Source organism: Salvia hispanica, chromosome 3, assembly GCF_029641045.1.
Source record: "Salvia hispanica isolate PSC_SH4W2 chromosome 3, Shi_PSC_v1, whole genome shotgun sequence".
In the NCBI taxonomy this organism is placed as follows: domain Eukaryota; kingdom Viridiplantae; phylum Streptophyta; class Magnoliopsida; order Lamiales; family Lamiaceae; genus Salvia; species Salvia hispanica.
The window spans coordinates 18,041,395-18,061,889 of record NC_142694.1 but is presented as its reverse complement, the minus strand read 5'-3'; the positions used below and the strand labels follow the sequence as shown (position 1 = coordinate 18,061,889).

The 20,495-nt window shown below is 38.3% G+C and overlaps 2 protein-coding genes across 2 annotated transcripts; both read right to left on the bottom strand.

Annotated features, from left to right (window-relative positions):
• Positions 1-9,645: 9,645 nt before the first annotated feature.
• Positions 9,646-12,458, bottom strand: LOC125215886 (uncharacterized). The gene is made up of 10 exons (XM_089066418.1): positions 12,246-12,458; positions 12,017-12,064; positions 11,882-11,941; positions 11,729-11,815; positions 11,621-11,642; positions 10,538-10,608; positions 10,363-10,452; positions 10,173-10,273; positions 9,979-10,096; positions 9,646-9,913 (listed from the first exon to the last, which is right to left on the bottom strand). Exons 1-10 carry the CDS (start codon positions 12,456-12,458, stop codon positions 9,764-9,766), a joined length of 960 nt encoding a protein of 319 aa, XP_088922544.1. The 3' UTR covers positions 9,646-9,763.
• A 1,459-nt stretch (positions 12,459-13,917) lies between these two features.
• On the bottom strand, positions 13,918-15,571 carry LOC125209417 (uncharacterized). The gene is made up of 9 exons (XM_048109019.1): positions 15,359-15,571; positions 15,233-15,280; positions 15,113-15,172; positions 14,796-14,885; positions 14,596-14,688; positions 14,413-14,516; positions 14,261-14,333; positions 14,029-14,141; positions 13,918-13,945 (listed from the first exon to the last, which is right to left on the bottom strand). The coding sequence occupies exons 1-9, from the start codon at positions 15,569-15,571 to the stop codon at positions 13,918-13,920; spliced, it is 822 nt and encodes a 273-aa protein (XP_047964976.1).
• Positions 15,572-20,495: the final 4,924 nt, after the last annotated feature.

Genomic DNA, 20,495 nt, shown 5'->3' with positions numbered 1-20,495 from the left:
TACTTGGTCACAGGAGAGATGCCGGTTTCAGAAGAAGTTTCCCGGGCCCAGAGGATGAAGATTAGAAGTGAATCCAAATTTTATTTTTGGGATGATCCTTACCTGTGGAAAATGTGCTCAGATCAAGTGATTAGGCGCTGCATTCCCGAATGGGAACAAAGAGATGTGTTAAATCATTGCCACGCGTTAGCATGTGGAGGCCACTTTGGGCCAAGGAAAACAGCGAGGAAGGTTCTAGACAGCGGATTTTATTGGCCAACATTGAATAAGGATGCTTTCGAATTCTGCCAGTGTTGTGAGAGATGCCAACAGACAGGGGGAATTTCAAGGAGAGATTAGATGCCTCTGATCCCAGTGATCGTGTGCGAAATTTTTGATGTGTGGGGAATGGACTTTATGGGACCGTTTCCGTCATCCTGTGGGAATACCTACATATTGGTTGCAGTGGATTATGTATCTAAGTGGATAGAAGCCAAGGCCACCACAACTTGCGAATCAAAGGAGGTGGCGAAATTTCTCAAGGATAACATTTTCAACAAATACGGAGTTCCTAGAGCCATCATCTCAGACCAAGGAACACATTTCTGTAATCGCACCATCGAGGCTTTGATGAAGAAATATGATGTACACCATCGAGTGTCAACTCCTTACCATCCTCAGTCTAATGGCCAGGCAGAGATTTCTAATCGCGAGATCAAGGCGATATTGGAGAAAACAGTTAATCCGTCAAGGAAAGACTGGAGCAAAAGACTCGGGGACGCATTGTGGGCCTACAGAACTGCTTTTAAAACACCTATTGGAATGTCACCCTACAGACTTGTGTTTGGTAAGATGTGTCACTTGCCTGTAGGAATTGAACACAAGGCATACTGGGCAGTGAAGGAAATGAACATGAAGCCGATAGCATGCGAAGAAGAGAGGAAGTTGCAATTGCAAGAGTTGGAGGAACTTCGGCTGGAGTCGTTTGAATCTGCCATGTGGTACAAAGAAAGAACGAAGTTATGGCACGATAAAAACCTCCGGGTCAAGGAACTTCATGTGGGACAGAAAGTGCTCCTTTTTCAGTCTCGGCTTAAGCTCATGCCAGGGAAACTGAAGTATAATTGGATTGGCCCATACACCATCGTTGGCATCCGAGCAAATGGAGTAGTAGAGATCCAGGGAAGTGCTCCAAACTCTGTTCCTTTCCTTGTAAACGGTCATAGAGTGAAAGTCTATAGGGATAATTCTGAGTTGTGTGTTGTGGACGAGATTCCACTACACACACTCCCTATTATTGCCTAAAAGGACGAGGGTAATTTCCGATGAATTCCTGGGTCAAGGGGTAAGCTGATAATTTTGAAAATTCACAACTAAACCAGGGAATCTCGGAAATACAACATGTAAATAGTTTAATTTTTCTCTAAAAAAAAAATAAATAAATAAATAAATAAATAAATAAAAAACGATGATAAAAAAAAATGTACTTATGTGTATATAATTTCGAAGCACCAGACTCCTAGCGGAACCCGTATTTTATGCCCTAACCTCGACCCAGGGGTCTGGAATCTTCAAATTTTATTTTGTAGGGCATGGTCGAGGGGATTCGCCAGGAGAGAGCCTGAAGGAAGGAGTCAAGGAGGGGAAGGATATTTTGAATTTCAAATTCTGGCCGATAATTATGGGAGACGTACGGTTGCTTACATCACGCCTGCAACCGCACCATCTTTTCACCAGAAAAGGCAACCATCGTCCTTCTCTCTCCATCATTCCTCATTAGACAAAAAAATTGTGTTTGCTCTTCCTTCTCTCTTCATTCACTCTCTCTCTAAAAGACAGACGAAACCCTAACAACAAAATCGCCTAGTTCTTTTCGTTTTCTTTCAGATCTATACCGATGGATTCGACCAAGGGAACTGAGTATGACCCCACTTTGTTGGCCGAATTAACACAGAAGGTGGGAAGCATAGAGAAAGCGAAGGAGGTGTACGCCCTATTCACCGCCAGTCTGATGTCGTCTGCGCCGACTGTACCATCACTGCCAATTCCGGCGGATTCGGCCGCAACACCGGCAAATCTCTCTGAAACAAGATCGCAAGTCGCGGAACTACCTCATGCAAGGGGCGTTTCGCAAGTAGCGGAGACAGAGGAGGCTTTACACAGGCAATCTGAGGACGGTGAACAGACGCATGACAAGACCTTGAAGGAGACAGAAGGTAATGTACCGGAGAACCCTAATCTTGAGGGTAGGGAAATGTATGAGGGGGAAACCCCTACTGCTGATGAAATTCTTGAGGGGGAAACCCCTATTGCTGTTGAGATATGTGAGGGGGAAACCCCTGTTGTGTTTGAAGTTCGTGAGGGGGAAACCCCAGTTTCTGTTGAAATTGTTGAGGGGGAGACCCCTGTGTTTGAGAAGGCTGTTGAGGGGGAAACCCCTATGTTTGAAACAACTACTGAGGGGGAAACCCCTATTCCAGGAGATGTCAGGGGGGAGAACCCCATCTATATCGAGGGGGCAACCCCGATGGTGGTTGAAGAGGGGGAAACCCCAGAAAAGCTGTTGGCGGAGTCAGATCTACATTCGACGGCGGAACCGGAGCCCGAGGAAGGGCTAAAATTGATCGTGGACCTGGTTGATGACCAGGAAACAAGTGAGCCCAAGATTGATGAAAGGGCCGAAAGGAGGCGCACCAGGAGAAGCCTCCTTGACGAAGTTGATGACTTTATACTTGAAGCGACAGAGACAGAGGCGCGCTTGGCCAAGGAGAAAACAAGAAAAGGAAAGGCGCCGGCGACTGCATCTACCCGGTCAAGGAAAGCTCCCTCCGTCCAGGAGGTCGAGGAGACCCTTTCCCCTGAGACCGAGGAAACCCTTGTCGACGAGCACGAGGAGCCCATCCCTGAGCCAAGCTATAACTCTGAGGAGGTTGAGGAAGAGCCAATTCCCGGACGCCCCGTGATTTGGCTGACTAAGAGCTTGCTGGAGGAGATGAGACAGTTTGACGACCAGAAAAGAATCGCGGTGTACAAGGAACGATGCAGCGCAGGAAAGATGGCCAAGTCGGGAAAACAGTATAGCAAGAGGGAGCTCAAGATGATTGCATGTGACAAAGAATTCCGCGCCTATATCCAGGCAATAGGGTTTGAGTGGCTGTTGCAGCACAGCCAAGAGAGGGTACCAGTGGATCTGGCAAGGGAGTTTTTCTCCACTTTTCGTTTGAAGAACACCTCAGACCTGGACGCGGATTCCATCACATTCAGACTCTTCAATCAGGAACACGAGTTGAGCATTAGGGAGTGGTCCCTACGGATGGGGTTGTTCACTAAGGAAGAAGATGAAGAGGGGGCTTGGAACGACAGGATGGTGGGGATGCCAAAGAACACACCTGGGTTCAAAGTCCAGACAGCATGGGAACTGGTCACGCACTCTAAATCAGGGGCGTTTAAATCCAGCTACTCCAAGGCCTCCCACATCAAAGATCGGATCCTCCGTTTTACTCAAACATTTATCAGTTACAATTTGATGGGCAGTGCGAATTCAGCCCTCACTACTACCGATCTCTACTTCACTTGGTGCATGGCAGAGGGTGTTAAGGTGCACCTCGGATATTGGATGGCGCAGGCGTGCCACCAGATGACGAGCAACCCAGGACGTCATATGTACACCTGCCACCTCATCGGCGCTTACCTCCAGAGGAATATAGAAATGAGAATTGCCAAGGCTGCTCCACTTGTAGTCATGTGCGACCCCCCAGAGGTGTTCAGTGTTGATTATTTCTTCAACAAGGGGTTGCTGCAGACTCAAGGCACCAAAACTCTCTTCTATTCTTTAGGAGACAAGGTGAAGGCGGAGCCGGAGGAAGCAGAAGAGGCCATGCCAAGTGAAGAGATCGAGGAGCTGCGGAAGGAAGTCCAAGACATGAAAAAGGAGATGCAGATAATGCGGAAGGATATGATGAAGGAACTCGGTGGGATAAGGAATGAATTGATGGGAAATCGGGAGGCAGTGCAGACCCTGAGGGGAAATATTGCTGATTTGACAGTGAAATGTGCCAAACAGAATGATAGGATGACGGAAGCGGTGGAGCTTTCAATGAAAATGTTGAAGTGGATGCAGCAGACGCTTCCCTTGACCCAGTTGAGGACAACTCCTGGGTCCAGCAGTGAAGTCAGGCAGCCCACCCATAGCAGTCCCTCCGTCAAGCGACCACAGCAGTCGCTTCAGATGATCTCCCCGACCATTCCCATGCAAGTTCCAGCCCCACCAAAATCAAAATTGATCGTGAGAAAGTCAGTACCGGAAATCCCAGAGCAGTAGGAAGAAGGTGAAAGTGACCCGCCCCGGAGTCCTACCCCAGTCTGGCTCCCGAGGGAGCCAGCCCCAGAAATGATCAAACATCTCTTGACCAAGTAACTTTTATTTTTCGTTCTTTTCTTTTTTTTATTGTCTACCTGTTATATATGTGTTTATCACTTGTTATATCTTCTCCCACTTAGCCCACTGCGTGGTCTAAGTGTGAGAAGTTCGTGTTTTCTGTTGTTTTATTTGTTTTTCTATGTTTTTCTGTGTCTTTCTCCCACTTAGCCCATTGCTTGGTCTAAGTGTGAGAAGTTTTATGATTTTAGCTTTGCATTGATCTCTCTGTTCCCCCCTTCACGACGATGGCTTAGGGACAAGCTTGAGTGAAGTGGGAGGGGGAGAGGAGTCAATGCATTACCCGTATTACATGTTAAGAGTCTGTTAGTTTTAAGTATTGTCACATGAGCCAGTGGATTTAATACGGCATGATTCCCTTAGTGAAAGTAATTGAAGATAGGAGGCATTTCAACTTAGAAGCTTTTTCCTTAAATGAGCCTAGTTAATTTGAATGAAGCGAGAATGACGGAGAATGCCTCTACTTACTTAGTTGTGAAGCCCTACTATATAGTGAGTTATAAACCTCAGATAACTTTGAGCTAACAAATGTTTAAGGGCCACCACTGAATGCTTAGGGAAGAAGAGCTATGAAGGAGAAAGAAAAAAAAGGGGAATTGGGTTATGAAGGCATAAGCTGGACGAAGTCCAGGGTAAGGCGGTATAAGCTGGACGAAGTCCAGATAAAAAAAAAAAAAAAAAAAAAAAAAAGAGAGAAGAAAAGAAAAAAAAAGAGGAGGAATAAGCTGGACGAAGTCCAGAGGGGGGAATGGTCTAAAACAAGAATAATGATAGCCTGACCCAGGAAGGAGAAAACTCTCATAACCCAACGCTTCAGTGGTGTAGCATTAACTTAAGAGAGAATCGATCCTAACATCCCTGGTGAGGAATGAGTGATCGAGTGAACCTAACAATTGGGTAAGTAGAGAGCTATCTTGACAAGCTGACAGATTGGCTAGGTAAAGGAAGGGAAAGGGCCTATTTGGAGGAGTGCAAACTATTGGAATGACCTTAATCTTGTGGGGACAGATGCCTAAAATTGAAACTAGCTCATGTATATATGTGTTTTGCGTGTTTGTGTGATTTTCTTATATTTCTTAGTTTTTCTTGAGTCTAGGTCTAGGAGTCGGTCAAGAGATAACCTCGCTTGAAATTTGCCTTATTCTTTTTCTTTTCTTGTCTTTATACTTGAGGATAAGTATGGTTTAAGTGTGAGCAGTTTGATAAGGCTAATTTCATGCATCGGTATGTGCAAAGTAATGTTATAATTTGCTGGGTCTAACACGTTTACTAAGCCAGGTGTGTGAAGAAAATGGCTAGATCGAGGAAGTTATGGAGGAGATGGTCTAGCAGGAGAATGGAACGAAATGAGCAGGAATTACGAGGAAATTGGCGTGATAAAGGGAGTCTACAACTGAGGGCAACAAAGTCATTATCAATTCCTCGCTGGACCCACTAAAACGCCTATAAATAGAGAGGAGCATGCAGCGCAAGAGATAGTTTTTACTCTTCTTAGCTCATACATTTACACACACACTTGGGAAAAATTCTGGGGATAATCGTGATAGGGGGGGTACTTTCTAAAGATCTCGAGTTTGGTAACACCGTCCTAGTGAGGGCGAAGATACAATTGTTTTAATTTCAGCTGTTTTTGCTAGTTTCCACCGTCGAACTTCACTTTTGGGCGTCGACTTTGATGTTGATGATGTTTAACTGCTTATCGCTCATGGATCTGAGTTTAGCTGTTTAATTTCAAGTTATTTTGCTTAGATCTCTCTGCTGTTAGCGTAATTCTTAAATTGCTATGTCGATCTCTGCTTATTTCGTTATTGAGGTGTTTGATGTGGAATTTGGTGACAGATCTGTGGTTGATTGAGTGTTCGGAGCTTAAATTTGTAAATCTGACGTGATGGAGAATTTCTTCTGTTGGAGTCCGTGTCGGACGCTTGGATCCGGAGTGGATTTAGCGTCTGAAGTTGGTTTTGGCGTGTGAAAGAAACAGTAGTTGATAGACTTGTTTTATTTCCTTTGTTTTCTATTTCACTTCGTCTAGGTATGCAGATCTGTTAAGTTCTTCGTTATTTATGCATAGATTTGATTTCAAGTTAGTAGCCCTGTTTTTTTATTTGCTTATGTGTTTTCTCAAGAAGTTTTATGCGAATTTGGTTGTAAAAGACGATGTCACTGTCAGTTAGTACGAGAGTTAGTTATTCTGCCACTTTCCAGTCGTACTCTGCTTTTTCTTAGATGTGGTCCCACCGTAGAATTATCTCCTAGGTCTAGCTGTTAGGTTAAGTTTCTTTCTAATATTCCCAAGTCAAGTTAATTTTAATTTTCCTCAACCCAAGAAAATGCGTGGCAGCAGCCAACACCAAAAATACTCCCAAATCCTTGATTACGAGTCTTACCCATCCTTCTCTGTGGGATCGATCCCTACTTCCCTATACTAGGTTTAGTAAAGTGGTTGAGGGTTTTTGAAGCGGGGAAGTACTTGTGTGTCCGACGACCGGGATTCCGCACAACCTACGAGTTCCTAGACCAAGTGATCTAGTGGACTTGCTGGATCTGGGGAACCTGCCTTATTTGAATATCGCAACATTGCACACACACTACACTTGTACTGTCACATCCCTAGTAGCTTCATCCATCAACTATGGGTTAATATCATTTGAAGTACTTTTTAACTATTTACAAGTTTTTCTGGACGAAAATACCCTCTTCAATGCTTTAAAGGGTATATATTTTTAATTAACTTATCATATACTCATATTTTTTATAAATACCTTTACAATATATTTTTGACGATTTTTCTAAATATAATTTGACCTTCAATATTATCACTTAATTTTGTGACATGCAAGAAAATATTCTTATTCAATTTTTTATATTAAAGAATTTTAAAATTGAATAAATAACTTTTCTTTAATAATAAAAAATTGAATAAGAATATTTTCTTGCATGTCACAAAATTAAGTGATAATATTGAAGGTCAAACTATATTTAGAAAATTTATCAAAAATATATAGTAAAGATATTTATAAAACATATGAGTATATGATAAGTTTATTAAAAATATAAACACTTAAAGATATTGAAGGTATTTTCGTTTAAAAAAACTTGGAAATAGTAAAAAAGTACTTCAAATGATATTAACCCATAGTTGATGGACCTCAAATGATATTTTCAAAGTTCACGGACGTAAAATAATACTTTGACAAAGTTCGTGGACAAAAAAAGATGTTCTCTCTAAATTATTTCATAAAAGATTGAATATGTTAGACTTTGTAAATTTTAAGATCATACTAATATCTCTATTACTCAAAAGACTATATTTGTTTGACTTTTGATTGCCTAATTTAGAGTTTCTTCCCCTTTAGAGCTAAATATGTACTTCTACTATATTTTTCCCTTTGAAAGAAAATGGTCAAATACAACCATCCCCACCCCCCTCCCCAATGTTTATTCCCAGATTAAATAGCTTCTAATATATATCTGGGTTCAAATAAGCTCTTAATGTTAAAATCGGCATTTACTAAAAACAAATTTATGACAGTTTTTCAATATTAATTTAATTTAAGAAAATTTTCATTAATTTCTCTCTATTTCTAGATGTAAAAAATGTCAATAAATAGTTAAAATGGAGAAAAAGTAAAGTAAGAGAGAGAATATTGTAGATAAGACTCTTATCTACGTTATTCTCTCTTACTTATTCTCTCCCCACTTTAACTATTTAATACTCCATCCGTCCCACAAAAGATGTCACACTTTCCTTTTTAGTTTGTCTCACAAAAAATGTCACATTTCCTTTTTTAGTAAAAGTTCTCTCTCACATGAATATAAAAATTATATTCTCTCTCCATTTAACAACATCTTTTGTGGGACGGAGGGAGTATCGTTTTCTCAAAACGAGTGCAGAAAATGAAATGCCTCTATTACTGTGGAACGGAGGGAGTATATATTTTACCTTGGATTATGAGTCTCACATGCATATATTAGTTTTATATGATATGTGGGGCCTTTTTACCATTTATGATAATTATGAACCGGGACTCCAATTCGCAAACGGACTAAAATGGGAAAACATGACTCCTATTCGCGGACGGACTAAAATGGGAAAACAAGACTCCTATTTGCGGACGGACGAAAATGGCAAAACAAGACTCCTATTTGCGGACGGACGAAAATGGCAAAACAAGACTCCTATTCGCGGACGGACTAAGTACTTTTTTAATTGGATTAAAATTAGATATATAAAAGTTTATATATGTTATTTAAAATTCTAATAATATCTAAAATATTTAAATTTGTCATAATTTCTCAAATATTACAATGGTTTACATCAATTTCTCAAATATTAGTACAATGATTTACATCTATATAAAACATTTTTAGTCCAATTAGTTTGTTGTTGTAGCATAATTTCAGCCCCTAAGTTTCCGATCTTAGGCTTACAAAAGTATATTTTTCCCATTGTGGGAGGTGATCAATCGGGAGGTAAAAACTAAGATCAGGGTGACAAAGAAAGAAGAAATTAGATTCAAGAGTACTTACCCGGGCCGGGTGAGTTTGTCGCACAAACTACTTGCCCGGGCAAAAAGTGTACGTACACAAACTCTACCATTTGATAACTTCAATTATGAACAAGGGCATATTTCTCTCATTGGAAATTTGCACAAAATGATGTGAAATTCACCACGTGACTGCGAAATTGTGTTGGAATTGGCCGCCGGACATCGTTATAGGGCAAAAAAAAATTCAATTTACTGTTTTTCCAAACTTAAACTCCCTCCGTCCCCTATAATTTGTCACCATTTGACCCGGCATGAATTTTAAGAAATGTATTCGAAAGTTAGTTGAAAAAGTTAATGACATGTGGATCCTACTTTTATATATTAGTTTCATAATAAAATGTAAGTGAAAATGAGTTAGTGGAATATGGGGTCCACTACCAAAAATGATAAAAGTAAAAGGTGACAAAATTTTAAGGACGGACGAAAAAGGAAATAGGTGACAAATATTCAGGGACGGATGGAGTATTTAATTTACTAGTTTTGATTTTATTTCCTTTAGGGTCACTAGGGGAATGTATTTGTTTGGAATGCAGATTTTGAATAATATAATACTATTTCGTCTTCAAGAAACTAGTGTTGCTCCGATTACAATAATTATTTACACCATCACATTCTTTGCTCAAACACAAAGTAAAATGTCTTTATTAACAACATACTCTACCAGCCACTTTCATTCTTCGATGATGCAGATTAAGGAGCGGCTCGCTCGACATGTAACATCTTAAATCTTGCTGAGCCTTAGCTTGCGCCTGATTATGAGTAGTGGAAAACAACTAATTAAAGCATTAATTGACTCTCAATTGAAATTAAGACGGTTCGAAAACACAATGTACCTTTTGTAACTGGTGCATATGATCCTCAAAATTATGCCTAATATTGCTATAGTAAAAGAAACTATACTGACCACCGTTATTGGTTGTTTTGGAACGCTAAGAAGTTGCTTAACCTGAGACATTCACATCCTTATATTCGATAATAAGAGTTTTTGACTTGAGATAATAAAAAACTTACGTCGATAGGGTGTTTCTGATTCCAGTAGTTTTTGATTCCTGGTATGTGGGCCGACCCGACGACCACAACCACAGACTCATGTTGGGCTGCGACTTCTAGTATCTGTGCGGACATGTACCTATATACAAAAAATGTACGAAATTAATCACAATTGGTGAAGATGAATTAGAAGGTTACTAATTGACAACACAAACTGATCGCGCTCATCGGTAAAAGTCTGGGCCCAGATAGGATCCTCCTTGGCTATCTCCTCATTCAATCGATCCACAGTACCAGCATGAATCTTTCCACGCAACTACATAAACCAAAACTCCACTTTTCAAGCACACACACAAGTGGAGTATAATATATTGTAGGAGTATAGTATAAGGTAAATAAGCATGCCTTCTTGTCGTGATAAATTGGCAAATTTGTGCTCTCAAAAATGAGCAAATCTAAAAGAGACGCCTTGCCCATATATCTCATGTATGTAACCTACCAAAAAGATTTTAAAACACTATGTAGAATAATTTCTGAGTGAAAATGTGGATTTTGGTAAAGAGATAGTAAAAGCTCACACCGGATATGGTCGATCACCAAGTATAACCTTGGCTCCATATTTCGTTGCTTCCTCATTTGCCAAGTAAAACTCTCCACAGGATATATAATGCGAACCCAACCGACACGCATCATACATCGAGCCCGCTCAAGGACGTACACCAAAAGAGGACGAGGAAGAAGAGTAGGAAGATGCTAGAGTCCTTAGGTCTATTCATAACAAGCTTAAGACTCAAAGAGGAGGCCCAGGAGGAAGACTCGGGTGTCTCGAGAGCAATACACCAAATTCGGCTCGACTCCGCACCAAATCGAAACTGGGGGTCTGTTCAAACGACAATCTGCCTACTAAGACAGTGTCCAAATGCTGATCCAAGGCCACCATCATCTTCATCGTCGAAATATCTTCGCGTGGGTACCTCACACACCCCAAACGGAGTTCGGATGAGAGAGATATGGCCGTTTGACGAAAGTCGCGCAGAGCTGCCGAGGAACTAACCGTGGCCGGGCGAAAATCGCCCGGCCGGGCAAGAAAAACGCCCGGTGACAGAGGAAACGCCCGGGCAAGGTCCCAAAACGCCCGGGCAAGGCCCAAAAATGCCCGGCCGGGCATTTTTTCCGAAAATGTCATTTTTTAAAGCTTTTGAAGACTATTTTCTCTTTTGCCTTTGTTTTAGTATAAATACTCCTTTTAGGGTTTCTTGATTCGCAGCTTTGAACATTTTGTAAACACTAAAGACTCCATTGTGAGCATTCCTCTTCAACTTTTGAAGATTTATCCAAAATCCCTTGTGGTTGCATTTTAATCTATTGCCGGGCTTAGATTGAATGTTAAGGTATGCAATTCTAGTTCTTGTGTTGCTAGTTTTGTGGAGCCATTAGATTTTTGCTTTGGTGAAAGTTGCCTTGGGTTGTCTTCATTGTTTTGTAGAAGGTCCATAGGTTCCAAGCATTTATCTAAATCATAACACCTTCATCCTCTTCCTTTTCCACCATTTTTTTTATTGTTTCATTTCTTGTTGGGTTTGTTGGGTTGTTGAAATATTTACAAGAGCAAGTCCGGGGCAAACATATGTGTCTTGAATCCCTAAGATTCACATTAATATACCATCCCATGATTCATCTTGAACCTAGGAAAATTAAGGGACATGCCAAAATTAAAGTTGTTTCTCTATATATACTATATTAGTTAACATTAATATTGAACCATGTATACCAGCTTACAAATGTACCACTCGTAAAGAATAAACGAAGCTGTCATATTGTTCCTCCACATATCCACCATTTCTCGAATGGTTGGGGCCTGCAACGTAAAATTAGAAACATCTTTCGTGGAGTGACTATATATATAACTCTTCACAGACAATACCTTCCTAATCTGACCCATCAAAATAGATTTGCGAAAAGAGCACAACTCCAAGAAAACAACCTGCACTAGATGCATAATCATAATCATAACAACATAGCTATATTACAAAATATATATAGCTAATTAAGAAACTGCCTCTGGCTTGAAGTATCGCACAACAGCTTGGGCTACTTTCGCAGTTTCCTGGAATAGAAGAAAATTCAAATTCAGCTTCACATTCTATTTCACTTTTTTCCAGTTACATTTTTTTAAATATGTGATAATATTAATTTATAATTTATGATAAAATTTATAGTAATTTTTTTCGCTGCAATGATTGCTATTAGTTGATCAACATAATACGATAAAAAAAACAGTAAATTACCGGAGAACAGTGATGAGTTCCAACCAAATAGACATTGCAGACGCCGCTAGGCGCAGATGACTTGCACGTGAGCTCCACCACACCTCGCGTGAGCTCCTGCGGCATCCATTTCTTCCTTTTCCGTTCATAACCGACTCTCGCTGCGGCCGAGGAGTGACTCAGCCGCTGCTGACAACGTGTGGTGATTTGGTAGAGACGCTTTGCTCTGTACATCTCTGGCTACTTCCGTTTTTTTTGGATTTTTTTTTCTATTTATACGTTAAAAATATTTATTGACTGACTTATTCAACCGTTTTATGAATTTTGACCCATTCCATTAAATCTGTTGCATTTCAAGAAATTTTCTCTAATACTAGTATCATTTTATATATATACTCCATATGATTTGAAATTAGTTCTACATCCATATGATTTGAAATTAGTTCTACATCCATATGAAATTAGTATGTCTATAGTTTTATTTTAAGATCCGTGTATTATTCTTTAACCATAATTCACTCAATTTTAAAAGATAATATTTACTTTATTAGTATTCCCTCCGTCCCACAAAAGATGTCACACTTTCCTTTTTAGTTTGTCCCACAAAAGATGTCACATTTCCATTTTTTGGAAAAAATTCTCTCTCACATGAATATAAAAATTATATTTTTCTCTCTCCATTTAACACACAAAACAAAACCTCCTAAAATTCCGTGAGCGTCCCACAAGTGTGACATCTTTTGTGGGACGGAGGGAGTAGTATTTTTCATAATCAAAATATTGTCGATGTCCCGCATGGAAAGATCAACTTCTTTTTGTTTGGGGTTTATTTAAGAAAACAATATTTATTGAATTAAGTGGAGAATAATGTAAGTGAGAGATAAATAAAAAATATGAAGAGTAATAAAGTAAGAGATAGTAAAATATTATTATTTTTCCAAATAAAAATTAATCACTTGATATGTTCCTTTTTTAACTTTATATAATAAAATAATTTTAAAATATTTTTGGGATATGGATACTCAAAAAAATTAAGTCAATAAACACTAGTAATACTTAAATATTACTATTATATTAGTTTATTATTAAAAAATATATTAAAATATTTTATTTAATTTTTAAATACTACTCCGTCCGTCTTTTAAAAATATCAACTATTTCCATTTTGGATCGTTCCTTAAAAATAGAAACTTTAGAATCTTTCTATTTTAGGACATGGACCCCATAATCCATTAACTCTACCTTTTCTTTTCCTCTCTCCTATTTTACTCATTTTTATTTTCTTATCTCTTACTTTACCAATTGTACATTAAAATCCGTGCCTTTTCAAATGTTTCTTTTTTTTATATGGGGGAGTATTAGTAAGTTAATGGAAGGCATTGAGAGTATTTTCGTTCGAAAAAAACTTGAAAATAGTAAAAAAGTACTTCGATTAATGGAATTGCCCTTCAAGGCATGTCTTCATACATGGCACCATATGACTATCATTCCTTTTCCGTCTGTCCCGTGAAAAAAGCCCATTTTTATTTATATAGTTCTCCCCAACTCATTACGTAAAAAAATGTACAGGTTGAGCGTGATGGCTGAGGAGATGTCATTTTGGATTGATCCCGGTGGAGAGAAGGTGAAGAGAGCAGCCACCTTCATTTTCTGATGAAGCAAATTAAGGAATTGGTCGACTTGTAATATTATCTTATATCTTCTTAACCTTGTCCCTGCGCCTGTTTAGGAGTAGTGCAAAAATAAGTAAAGCATTTGCCTCTCAATTGAATTGATATTAAGACATTTACAAAACACAATGTACCTTTTGATGCTGATGCGTATGAGCCTCAAGATTATGACTAAAACTCCTTTCATAAATGCAAGAACACGCCACATTCTTATTGGCTGTTTTGGAATGCTAAGAAGTTGCTCAACCTGAAACATTCAACCTTACAACAAATTAAACACATCCTTATGATATTTAGTTTACTTGAAAGTAAGATGTTTACGTCTATAGGGTGTTTCCGACTCTAGTACTTCTTGATTCATGGTACGTGGGCCATTCCGATGACAGCAACCACGGACTCATGCTGGACTGCAACTTCTCGTAGCTTTGCTGACATATATCTATGTACAAAAATGAAAGTACAATTACAAAACTCACAATTGGTAAAGATGAATTAGAAAGTTAATCGAGAACACAAACTGATCGCGCTCATTGACTAAAATCTCGTCCATGATAGGATCATGCTTGGCACCCAACTCATTATATTTGTCCACCGCGCCAGCATGAATCTTTCCATGCCCGAGCTACATAGAAGAAAATCAAACACACAATTAAATAAAGTCTGTCACTCTTGTAGTACTACAAGGTAATTAATGAGCATGCCTTCTTGCAGATATCTTTTGGCAAACGAAAGTTCTCATCTCCTCTCAACATATGCAAAAGAGACGCCTTACCCATATATCTCATAAGTGTAATCTACCAAAAAAAAAAGCTTATTTTGTGGGCAAAGAAAAATTGGGGTTAGGCCTTAATTAATAAAGAGATAAAGCTCACACCGAATCTAGTCGATCACCAAGTATAACCTTGCCTCCATATTTCATTGCTTCCTCATTTCCCAAGTAAAACTCTCCACAGGATGTACCATCCCATAATTCATATTCTTTAGCTTGATTCTAGGAATAATTATGCAAGGGACCTGATAAAGATGTTTCTCTCTACTAACATTAATATAGATCCATACTATCTTAGCATTAAACCAGTTATAAAGAATATATGAAATTAAACTGTCATATTCTTCCTCCACATATCCACCATTTCTCCAAGGCTTGGGACCTGCAATACTAAACAAACATTAATCCTAGACTAACTATATATAACAACACAAATCAACCACATTTACCTTCTTAGGTTGAAGCATTATAACATTTTTGCGCTCAGAGCACAACTCCAAGAAAACAACCTACACAATACTATATTATTGGAGAATGCAAATAATAATAATAAATAACATAGAAAGTACCTCTGGCTTGAAGAATTTCACCACAGCCTGAGTTAATCTCCCAGATTTCTGGAGATGAAGAACAATTAAATTTAGCTATATGGTGCATTATAATACGATAAAAAAAATTACTAGTAAATTAATTACCGGACAATCGTGAACAGTTCCAACAAAATAGACATTGCAGATTCCGCTAGGCGCTGATGAGTTGCACGTGAGCTCCAACACACCTCCCGTGAGCTCCTGCGACATCCATTTCTTCCTCTTACGTTCATAACCGACTCTCGATGCGGCCGAGGAGTGACTCAGCCGCTGCTGACAAGGTGTGGCGATTTGGTAGAGACTCTTTGCTCTGTACATCTCTGGCTACTTCCGTTTTTGGATTTTTTTTTTTTATCTATTTATACGTTCAAATTATTTGTTGCGGATCGAATCTGGGTATGTAATTTGTTGGAATAATTGAATGAACAATTACATAAAGCTCTCTATGATGATTAACCGAGAACGACGGAGAAGGAGCATAAACCGTAGAGCGGAAGCGTACCTTGATTCATAATGAATTGAACAGCGGAATTGCTTTGCAGCGGCTATGGATCTTCCAAACGATCAGAGACATTCTTTGCAATAGTCTGCCGAGAGAATACAGAGATATTGAATGTTCTTCTGACGTTTGGGGACCATAACCCTAGCTTATATTTATATTAAATATAAACCCCTTTATTTTCTATTCGGTCCCTCATCAAATAGAAAATCACTTTATGGTATCTACACTTATTTCCGTAACAATTAAATACACTTTAGCCCAAACTTTAATCTTTATTGGATCACTTTAATTGGACAACTGAAAGATAGCCATACACATTAAATTAGGCATGTGGAAGCCCAAATTTCTAACAATCTCCCACTTGGGCAACACATGACACCAAATAAATGTGTACAAACTGAATGAGCGCTCAAAAGTGCTATCACATAGTGTATTTCCGAACAATCTTATTATCAACCATATCGACATAGGACTATAGGGGCAGTCACCATATTTTTTCATGATTAAACCCATCAGTAATCACATATGCAAATATAATCAACAACAGATCAATTATGGAGTGTAGCATGAAAATTTCATGCAAGGTGATCATACATGCCTATTTCCAACTGGTCCTCCCAAAGTGAGATCAAACCAAAAATAATGGACAAAACATAATAACTTCATGTTCAAAATACAATATAGAGCAATAACCAAAACTACTCCCACTGAACGGAAGTACCCTTAAACAACATAACACCCATTTGAGCTACATGCCCATGAAAGACCTTGGGTGATAGTCCCTTGATGAGCGGATTTGTCATCATCAAATCCGCTCCCTTATGCTCTATATGTATTTTTCCATTCCGAACTCTTTATTTAACAATCAGGAAGCTCCTATTGTTTTAGAATATAATACTGCAGAGTTATTGTCACAACATAACTTAAGTGGTCTTTCATTACCTTAACAGTATGCAGCCTAGTGACAAAATTTCACAGTCATATTCATTAACTAGATGCCCCAAAACAAGTTACGAATTCTGTTATCATGGCAGAAGTAGCTACAAGTGTTTGCTCAGCACTTCTCCACGAAATGGCTCTACAGCCAACAGACATACGTAACCAAAAATGGATCCTTTACTGTATTGGCATCTAACAAAATCAGAATCAAAATGCCTAAAGATCTCTCCAAATGATCTGATTTTCTGTATGTGAGCATGTAATACTTAGTTCTCTATAAATATCTCATAACCCATTTTGCTGCTTCCTAATGATCTATATCGGGTTATTGAAATATCTTCCCAACATATAAACAATTAAAACCAAATTGGGTCTAATACACACTTGAGCACACATTAGGCTCTCAATCACCGAAGCATATGGAACCTTCTGCATTTTCTAAATCTCAAGATTTATCTTAGGACACTGAATGAGACTAGGTTTGTCTCCTTTAGTCATAGGGGTATTTCTTTATTTGCAATTTTGCATCTCAAATACTTTAGGCACCTTTTCACTATATCCCTTCTGTGACAATCGAAAATTATTTCTTTCGATTTCAAATACAAAAGAAGATGCATTTGTTCCCACTGAACTTGTGATACACACAACCATCAATAGCATTCTTTCTGATTCCAAATGAAAGAATTACTTCATAAAATTTGTGGTACCATTGACGAGAGTCTTAATTGAGGTTGTTGAGATTGACTTTAAATGATATCATCCGCATGAGATTGAATGTTTACAACAATATCATCTTGAGGTTCTTGATATGCTTCTTCTTCAATGATAGTAATTGATACCTGATCATTGTCAGAAGCAGTAGTATGTGTCTATACAGACTCCTCCTCAAAAGTAATGCTCCTTAACACATTCTTCCCCCAAATACAACATCCTCAAGGAATACTATATTTCTCTTCCCAAAATTAGTTCCTTTTGTGAGAACATAAAATTTAAAAACCCCTAAATTTTCTCTAGAAGACCAAAGTGAGAATATATGCTACCGTCTTAATGCCTCTCCCTAAAGCGAATGCGACAAGGAAGAATGATAAATCATACTCCTTCACATATCTGTAAGAGTTTTATTTCGTCTTTTAGCTACACCACTCATGCAAGGCGATCCCGGCATGGTGTACAAAGGACGATCCCACACTCTTCAAAATAGAAGGCAAAAGGTCTTTGACATTGTTCACCCGGGCAGTCATTTCTGTCGTAGTATTCGCAACAACAACCAGATTTGACTTTCTTAATGTCTTTGTTGAGTTGGAGCTCAACATCAGCCCTGAATATTTTGAACTTGTCTAAAGCCCCAGACTTTTAATAGATTAAATGTAGGTGCCCAAAACAAGAATATTCGCCTATGAATGATATAAAATATTGTTGATCATTCCAAGAAACCGAAGTGAATGAACCACAAATGTCTGTATATATCAATTCTAAAATTTATATCTCTATTGGCACCTAAACTTTATGGTATCTAGATTAAATGTAGGTGCCCAAAACAAGAATATTCGCCTAAGAATGATATAAAATATTGTTGATCATTCCAAGAAACCGAAGTGAATGAACCACAAATGTCTGTATATATCAATTCTAAAATTTATATCTCTATTGGCACCTAATTTCTTAAGTTTGGTCTGCTTTCATTCGATACATTGAACACACAAATCAAGTTTTGAAAAGATAAGTGTATTCAACACAACATCTGACACAAGTCTCACAATCCTTTATTTTGAGATATAACCAAAACACCTGTGTCATAAATTAACCAAATTTTCATTATTTAATTTGCTTAGTCCCTTTTTATTCAACATTTAAAGCTTCTGAATATGAAGTAACATAATCGAGCATACAAAGATTGTTATATGCACTTAAGAAACAGTGCCCACAATACTAGAATTATTTGAAGGAAGAACTTTACTATTTCTGAATGAACGAGAGAAACCAAATTTGTCCAAAGCAGAAATAGAAATAAATTTTGTCTAAAAGACAGTACAATAAAGTGTCTTTCAAAACCAAATAATTCCAGTCTTTAATAACAATCTACAATGCCCAATAGTCTATAATTCCACCGATTTGTCTTATCCCACATAGATGTATCTTTCACCATCAATTGACTTTCGGTAGCTCAGACAACCTTGCATTGATAACCTTATGTGAGCAGTAGCACCAGAAACTACCCACCAAAATATCATTAGGGACTGAAGCCAAATTAACTTCAGAACAGACCAAACAAGAATTGTAACTTCCTTTGTACGTCATGCGTGATATTTGTCACAATTCTTCTTTTTATATTCATGTCTACCACAAAAGAAACAACTATCATTGTCCTTATGTTGTTACCTTTGTGATGAACCCTTATCCATAGCAGCATTCTCAATACACTTTTTCTTAATGCCCTTTACTTTATTTCTTGAGATACTGACCAGATGTGCAACACCAAATGCGCAAACAAGTCTTTAGAATTCAAGCTTAAGTGAAGCAACGTGAGACATTTTCAGAATGTGCTCCCTTATGTTGCCCTTGCCCTTATACTTTATTGAGATCAAGCACGCTTGTCTCAACCTTAATGTTTTTCACAAAACGTTCCTTAATTTTGGCAAGGTATTCACTGGCTTTAGTGATATACTCAGATGCAGTGCCTTGAAAGGCTTCTGGGATGCTAAACCCAATGATCAGTAGACTTACACGATTCGAGTATTCCTACTTCTCGTAGTTTCTCCTTTGATAAGAAGTACTATTGTCCGTAGGAGAAGTAGGTTATTCAATCCTTAGCGCGTAATCTAGATCCATGCAATCCAGAGCAATCAAAATATAATCTTTGTAATCCTTAAATTTTGACTCATTCAATACTAACATATTGTTCATGTTGGAAGAAACTGCAGAAACAGACATCACAATTGAATAGAGAACAAAACCAAATTAATTGTCATGCTCACATCATAAAATTCAAATAAAATGGTAGCATCTCGAGGTACCGGCACAACATTCAAATCAAGTCTGTGGACAGTAATATGAACTTGCAAGTGGTAACCTTTTGCAGTAATCAAACACTGACAATAAGATCATGTCAAGCAATGTCCACCTGTGGGCTTCACATTTACTCACACGAAAACTGGATAATCATCACATATTTATCACCACAGGTATGTGTGTATCTCGTGCCAAATATCAATCTTCCTGTGGGCCGACTAATATCCGCATTAAAATACACACATACTTACCGTCCTAACATTCGCAGTAAAGAAGTCTAGACAAGAGAGGTTACTGTTGCAACGTCTTATTTCGACTAATCTATTTGAACATTAGTAAACTATATCGAGGTACCGAGCACAACATTCACAATAAGTCCTTTGACAGTAATGTGAATTTGTAAGTGGTATTCTCTTTATAATGATCAAACACTGACAATAAGATCATGTTAAACAGTGTCCACCTGTGGGCATCACACATTACTTACATGAAAACTAAATAATTGTCACGTATTTATCACTAAAGGTATGTGTGTATCTCGTGCCAAATATTAATCTTCCTGTGGGCCGACTAATATTCGCATTAAAATACACACACATCAATAAAGGAACATGAGATGCACCAAAATTATTGAATTTAAAATTTTAAAACTGAATACAAACGCTTGCAAGCAAGTCGTTGTTAACTGTCTGGAATATAGTGGCTAGCCAACGAGTCACCGGGTTCGCATACCTTGCGAACTCAGCAAGTTGCTAAATCCTGACGGCCAACCCTATAGTTCCCCAGCAAATC